Source organism: Solanum stenotomum, unplaced genomic scaffold (genome assembly GCF_019186545.1).
Source record: "Solanum stenotomum isolate F172 unplaced genomic scaffold, ASM1918654v1 scaffold27131, whole genome shotgun sequence".
NCBI lineage: Eukaryota > Viridiplantae > Streptophyta > Magnoliopsida > Solanales > Solanaceae > Solanum > Solanum stenotomum.
Genome location: NW_026029360.1, coordinates 5,172 through 13,502, shown reverse-complemented (window position 1 = coordinate 13,502; position 8,331 = coordinate 5,172). Strand labels below are relative to the sequence as shown.

The 8,331-nt window shown below is 33.0% G+C and overlaps 1 protein-coding gene across 1 annotated transcript; it reads left to right on the top strand.

Moving 5' to 3' along the window:
• The first annotated feature begins 5,614 nt into the window (after positions 1 to 5,614).
• Positions 5,615 to 6,745, top strand: LOC125851567 (F-box protein At4g00893-like). The gene has a single exon (XM_049531342.1). It carries the CDS (start codon positions 5,615 to 5,617, stop codon positions 6,743 to 6,745), a length of 1,131 nt encoding a protein of 376 aa, XP_049387299.1.
• Positions 6,746 to 8,331: the final 1,586 nt, after the last annotated feature.

The following is an 8,331-nucleotide window of genomic DNA, read 5'->3' as shown; positions in this document are numbered from 1 at the left end:
AACTTTTAAGTAAATTAAATATCAATAGGCATGAAATCATCTGGTTCCTAGAATATGATGCCAATAGGAAAATTTGGAAGGTCTTTTGTAGAAAAAAATATTTATATAAAAGAAAACACCAAATCGATGCAAACTTCAGTAAATGAAATTATTGATCAAAGCCATATAACTATAATGCAATGCAACAAAATTCAATTCCAAATATTTCATCATGAAATGTAGTTGAGCTAGTTGCAATTTAAATATGTTCTCACCACGGCAAACAAAAGGCTAGTAGAACTAGTACACACAACCTAAAGGAATTTTTACAACACGTTAATCACTAGACTAAATCTTTAGCTAATTATGTCAAGTGATGTCAATACTTATATATAAAATATAAAATTAAAATTTAACCTCTATATATTACTTTTTCAACGAAGAGTGTCGCTTGACACCATTTAGGTAAGGATGGGTCCGCCCCTGTGTTAGGACCGAAATAAGCAGGTGTAATGCGGAAGCTAGCAAAGCAAACCTCGAAAGACCATGAGTAAGAAGACAAACGAGAAATGTACCAAAAGAGACAGATTTAACGTGGTTCGGTCAATCGACCTACGTCCACAAAGGAGATGAGAAATCCACTATAAATATGAGAGTACAAAATATAGAAAGAAACAACCTCAAACAATTCACTCGGAATACAAGGAGGTACACAAAATTCTCCTCCATAACCACAACTCTCAAAACCCTAGGACTGCATTGTGAATGCTAATTAAGTTAGAAGGAACAAGCCTATATTTATAAAGTCCTAAAACCTTTCTACAAGAAAAGGACAACTCAAAATATTAAAATATTTTCCTAAAAGGAAAACCTATTTATGGTAAGAAATCAGGGCAAATAAACCCCAACACCCTGCACGTTACATATGCACATGAATCTCTATATATGTTATTGATTTAAATAAAGTCAAAATAAGTAAAATAAAACTATGCTTCTGAGCAAATTTTGATTGTTCATCGTATGTTTAAATGTCACCTAATCAGACTTACAAAGCAAACATAAATTACACAAAAACATGGTTTATAGAAAGTATTAGGTGAGATACATTGCATTAAAAAGTGTAATTAGGTGAGATACACCGTTACATGTTTGTACCAAATAAAATCAAAGGAAGATAAAAATCTGAATTATATATGTTTCGGATTAAATTTTGACTATTCATCTTAATAGATACAAATGTTATTTTTAGTAAAATAAAAGATTGTGCTTAGGGGTGTTCACGGTTTGGATAAAAACCGATCCAAACCAAAAAACCAAACCAAACCGATAAAATAAAATCGATTTTATTTGGGTTTGGTTTGGTTTGGTTTTAGATTTTTGAAAACCGGTAGTATTTGGTTTGGTTATGGTTTTATTTGAAAAAACCGAAGAAATAACCGAACCGATGAATTATATACATGTATTTTATTAATATACGTACTTAATATATTGTTTTTATAAACAATTTTAAAGATCTTATATATGTTTTCATTAAAATTTCTTTATACTTTACTTATTGAAAGCACGAATACCCAAGGTGAAAACATTTATCTTATTGATTTCATGTATATGAGTGTCTATGACAATCTTTGTGGGACTGAAAATGTTATTGTCTCTTCCTTCTAGGCCAATATAGTGAATTTTAAAGCTTTATTGATAGTAAATTCAATAATCGAAAGTTCGGTAATTTAAGTCATTCTAACTATTTTTTGTTTTGAATGGATTTTTGTCACTTTTTTTTCACATTTTGAATGAAATGTTTCTTTTATTTTTGTGTATGGTTAATAACCGAATAACGGAACCAAATCAAACCGAAACCGATAACTACCAAACCGATAAATTTATATTATATTTGGTTTGGTTTGGTTTTGATAATTTTAAAACCGATTTAGTTGTTTGATTTTGATTTTGACCAATAACCGATCCAAACCAACCCGTGAACACCCCTAATTGTGCTACACCACTCTACATCCACATGCAACACACGTTTCGTGAAATTAATTTTACTAAACATGTAAAAAAAATAGAATACTCGAGTTAGTTTGAAGAGCCTGAGCAATATAAATAATAAGAATATCTTCGGTTACCAATTATTTCCAGCTTTAAATACAAAGCAGTTCGAGCCTCTTGTACTTGTGCTTCTTTCTTTTCAATTAATTGCTTATTCTCTGCGGTGTCTTTAATTTTTTTACTCTTTTTTTTTGCTTAAAACGGAGGAATTTTTTTTATGATAATTAAGGATTATCCATACGAAAGGGAACTGATCTGTATAAACAGTTCCATCAGCATCTCTTTCAAGAGTTTTAATAGTAAAGGAAGGAGATGCTATAAAAACATTTAATTTGTTTCTTAACGTAGCTGGATCCTTGGATTTCCTTCCGTGTTCTGCTAGAGTATCAACTAGTCCATTAGCCTCTCTCGGGGTATATTCCAACGCTGGATCATCCATCCGATGGAGTAATGACCTGCAATCAGTTCGAATATGTGAGTATAAAGCGAAATTTAAGAGAGGGGCACTAATTTATTCTTTTTCATCATATGTACTTTTATTAAAAATTTATTTTTCTAGCTATTTTAGATGCAAAGTTATTAAGTATTGTTTTATAATCAATTTGTTTTAATAATTCCCTTTCAAATGATAATATAGCTAATTCATTCAATCTATTTTTGAGACATTGTTGATCTTTAATAAGATCTAATCAATTTTAATTTCGGAAAAAAATCGGTTGAGGCAACGGTTACAGGAACTGTTAACATTATCCTATAAACAATATGTGTATTTGGACAAGAATCAAGTCTTTTTATTTGATTGAGTATTTTCATTACATCATTATCTTCTACTTGTATTATTTCTCTTTAACACTTTTAATTCAAAAAATAAATATAATCTAAACCATCAATATCAGAATAACTATTATGTGTTAAAGTAAGTTCAAGGATAAGACAATATTTTTTTTTAAAAAAATCATCATCCAGTAATCTCAATATTTTACCACTAAATAAGAAATCAAAAATACTTTTATATGCTTCAATAGGTTCAAATCTATTTTGAAGTGAAAAATAGTTTGATCTACTCGACATATATAAAGTAATCAACTCTAAAGATTCTTCAAGGGACTTAGTGATTTCGTTTTATCAAATTGTTTCTTACGAAAATCAGATTTATATTCATGTCATATGCAATTTTAGTAGAAATCATAGCACTAATAATACATATAATTTTATTTTTTTAAAAAAAAACAAAACATACATAAAATTGTTTTTTTTAAATGGGGGGCCCATGAGGCCCCAAGCGATGGCTTTATTAGTGGCCTAGGGGTTAAGACGACCCTGCGACTTTCTCTCATTTCNAGTGATTTCGTTTTATCAAATTGTTTCTTACGAAAATCAGATTTATATTCATGTCATATGCAATTTTAGTAGAAATCATAGCACTAATAATACATATAATTTTATTTTTTTAAAAAAAACAAAACATACATAAAATTGTTTTTTTAAAATGGGGGGCCCCATGAGGCCCCAAGCGATGGCTTTATTAGTGGCCTAGGGGTTAAGACGGCCCTGCGACTTTCTCTCATTTATGATCTTTTCCTTACACCCTCCCCTCCCCCAAATTTTTTTTATTATTTTCTTTTTTTAAAAAAAGTCGGAAGTTGAAAAAAAAGTTTCTCCTATAAACACTTTTTAGAAGTTTGACTAAACGGACGAAAGTTATACTATGATACAAACAAAAGTACTTTTCTAATGAGTAATTTTCATATGCTCCAAGCTCGCTGCAAATGTTTTTGCAAGATGTGCAAAAATAAAAACAAATGTTATATGCTTTTTTTAAAATTTCAATAAAGACAAATACAAGGGAAAAATTCAAGTAAAAATTGTATAGGTAGAGACAAACCAGCAACAGAATCCAATCAAGTCGCCCTACTAAAAAAAATGTAATTTATCAGTTTGCGGCCATGAGCGTTAACCAATATGAGTGTGGATTTGTCATAGAAATATGTGGGCAAGGAAGGGATACCGATATACTCTGCGTTTCCAAATTGAAATTATAGAGATAACGGCCCTTAGTGAAGTAGATAGATTCTTTTTTAAGATTTGTACCTCTAGTACAACAAGTTGTTACTCTAGAATAAGGACCTTTTCCTCCAGAATAAGGACCTAAGAAAATTGCAGTTTCACCAATGCTTTTCACCTCTTCCCACACTTGATTTACAAAATCAAACCGGAATACTATAATTTTGTAAACATCCTGAAGCTTTCTTCCGTAGAACAAGATGTAAACGTATAACAGCTCGTCTTCAGATTGAATGAGGTAATTCTCAAAGCGTGGCATGTCTAAGTGTTCTGTGAAGTAAGTATATGGAGGTTGGTTAGTCATTGGTGTAGCTGATATTGTTCCTGATGAATCATCTACATCCAAATGGAGTAGAATACTTGTCTGCATTGTTAATACATAAAAATCTCCTTTGAATACTGTCCATCCCAAAAATACGTTATCTCCAATAATTGATTTCAGATCTTGCTTATGAAATTCTTCATCATAACCTGGCTTGCACAAGTAAAGTGCAGGCAGAGGCGCAGTCTCATCATCATCATCGAGATTGTCATCGTTTGCAACATCATCGAGATTCTCATTGTCTATGTCATCATCATTAGAATCTGTGTCGTCATCATCATAGGGATTCTCATCATCAGTGGAATCCGTGTCATCGTCATCATCATCTTCGGGATTCTCATTGTCCGTGTCATCATCATTGGTATCTGTGTAATCATCATCGGGATTCTCATTGCCATTGGTATCTATGTCATCATCGGGAGGAGTAGTCTCATTGTGTACGTCATCATTAGAATTCTCATCCTCGTCATCATCAGGAGGAGTTGTCTCATTAATTAGGAAGAGAACGCGACATTGAGGATCATTGGGTGGTGCAGACAAGAGACACAAAAGATTGTGGTTATAAGGAAGTGGTGGGAGCTGAATTTTGTCGTTTGAAATAGTATTCCAAAGATAACAATCAGTAGAATCAAAGTCTTCTAACACAAGCCACTCTTGAGCAGAAGCACGTATTGTTGTGTTTCCAAACTCGTGTATACTTCTTTCATAACATCGATCTTCTGATATGCTGAAAAAAGTTTGTGTTTTACCTGACGGACATATAACAAGCCAAGGGTGTGGTTGTAAAGGAAGAGGTGATTTTTGGTTCTTGTTCTCTTCCGATCTCATCATCATGAGTTCTACAGAATTCAACAACTTAGCCTAGATACAAATTACAAACTAAAGTTTAGCTAGTATGTCTAACGTGTAGTTAAAATAATCAACTTCAAATTAAATATAACAACAATAATAAGGAAAAGGAATTAGAGTTGCTCTAGGCCCACGAAATTTGTTTTCCTTTCCTTTCTCGTAAATAATTGGGATTTCCATAAATAAATAAAATAATTGGGATTTCCATAACTAAATTATGGTAAAAAAACAGTTACAATTCTATTTCTATTAAAATAGGGTAATAACAAGTCCTTTTTCCGATACAATTAATAGTAATTTCCACACTTTTTAATCTCTCAACTTCGAAGCAAAATTTTCTTATTCTAAATAATGGAGGAGACACATTATGATAAATTGTGGTCACATGGTATTCCATCAGACATACTCGGATTAATATCATCACGTCTTGTTGCTGCTGAATATTTTGTTTTTCATGCCGTTTGTAAACATTGGCGCTACGCTCCCTTAACACCTCCTTCTCTTCCACCTCGTTTGATGACATGTTCACCAACACCTCGTTTGATGACCTTGCGGGGAGAGACAGGCATTGTAGAATTCTTTGATCCACTGTACAATGTCATAACTATCCAAAAGATGGATATTCCAAAATTAAGGGGTGCCCGAATTCGGAGCTCAAAAGCTAATTGGTTGCTCATGAGTAGTGGCAGCCGCGGCATGTTCTTTTTCAATCCTATTAGCAATGACATAATTGAACTCCCTGATCTACTAGAGGAGCACGAAAATTCTTGCTCTGCTTGGACATTTTCATGTCCTCCTGACTCCTCATCATCAGATTGTTTTGTTGTTGGTTTTGAAACCGGTATTTATGTCCCAGCTGTATATATCATCAAAGTTGGAGATACTGAATGGACGCATCACTACTTCTTTAACGCAGGAGTGTTTGCTACATCAGATTGCAATAATCCGTTATTTTTCAAAAACAATACTATCTACTTACTGGGAGATAAAGGTAATTTGGGAACACTATGTATCAAGGGAAACTCAGCAACACAGAGACCTAATTGGAAATTTTATGGGAGACATTTTCCGAGTTCAAAACAAACATCAATTCGAAAGGCATACACAGCCGAAGACATAGATAATGGAGGAATGTTAGTTGTGTTTTTAAGTCGTGAAGATTGGGATGTAGAGGTTTGGAGATACAAACTGAAAGGAAAAGCGTTGGAGAGGGAACAACTAACAAGTTTGGACAATAATAAAACATTGTTTGTGAGCTCTGGAGGATCGTATTTGAGAACATGTGTTGCACAGGGTCTAGGAAACAAGATATACTTCCCAATGTTTCACGACAACAATAAGGGCAAGGGCGTTTTTTATTGTTTGGCTAATCGCAAATATTACTCTTTCGATTACTCTGCCATCAAAGCTTACTCAAGTTCTAATATTTTTAACTTAGNGAACACTATGTATCAAGGGAAACTCAGCAACACAGAGACCTAATTGGAAATTTTATGGGAGACATTTTCCGAGTTCAAAACAAACATCAATTCGAAAAGCATACACAGCCGACGTAGATAATGGAGGAATGTTAGTTGTGTTTTTAAGTCGTGAAGAATGGGATGTAGAGGTTTGGAGATACAAACTGAAAGGAAAAGTGTTGGAGAGGGAACAACTAACAAGTTTGGACAATAATAAAACATTGTTTGTGAGCTCTGGAGGATCGTATTTGAGAACATGTGTTGCGCAGGGTCTAGGAAACAAGATATACTTCCCAATGTTTCACGACAACAACAAGGGTGTTTTCTATTGTTTGGCCAATCACAAATATTACTCTTTCGATTACTCTGTCATCAAAGTTTACTCAAGTTCAAATATTTTTAACTTAATTCAACCAAGGTCCTGCATTTGGATCGAACAAGAGGATGATTAGTCATTTTCTTATATATTTTTTCATTAGTTAGCCATGTTTGAGGCTTGAAACTTGATATTTGCCTATTATCAATGCCTCTAACGATAAGAAAAATTTCTCTCTCTATATAAATATATATAATTATTTATTTTTTGAAAAAATTCTCTATATATTGTGTACATATTTTGCCTATTAGGAAAAAGCAACTATTATTTATACAGTGTTTACACATTTTGTAAATGGATGTGAAACGTATTGTGCAGGATGAACATGTCAGCATTAATTATTATCAATGCTAGTTACTAAATGCTCGAACTAGTCATTTATCTATATTTGTACGGGTAATATTTATTTAAATACGATTTTGCATAATTAGATCTTATTTAGCGTTTAATTAGTTTTGGGGACTTAAAATTTTGTCTGTTGAGGATCCAAGCTGTCATAGCTGTTTTCAACCGATATTAATTAAAGGAAAATTTTTAAAAATATACAATTAGCTAACTTATATTATAAAAAATGAAAAATTATCTAATTATACAATCTTTTTTCACTATATTTTCTAAAATTTCTTACCATTTGAAAAAAATACAAAAATTCTTATTTTTCCCGCCCTCTATGGTGGATCATCATCATAGGGATTCTCATCATCATTGGGATTGTCATTGTTTGCGTCATCATCACTGGGATCCGTGTCGTCGTCATCATCATCATCATCTGGATTGTCATCGGCATCATCATCTTCGGGATTCTCATTGTCCGTGTCATCATCATTGGTATCTGTGTAATCATCGGGATTCTCATTGTCATTGATATCTATGTCATCATCGGGATTGTCATTGTGTACGTCATCATTAGAATTCTCATCCTCCTCATCATCATCAGGAGGAGTAATCTCATGAATTAGGAAGAGAGCGCGTCATCAGGAGGAGTAGTCTCATGAATTAGGAAGAAAACGCGACATTGAGGATCATTGGGTGGTGCAGACAAGAGACACTCAAGATTGTCATTATAAGAAAGTGGTGGGAGCTGAATTTTGTTGTTTGAAATAGGATTCCAAAGGTAACAATCAGTAGAATCAAAGTCTTCTAACACGAGCCATTCTTGAGCAGAAGCACGTATTATTGCGTTACAAAGCTCATGTATACTTCTTTTATAAAATCGATCTTCTGATATGTTG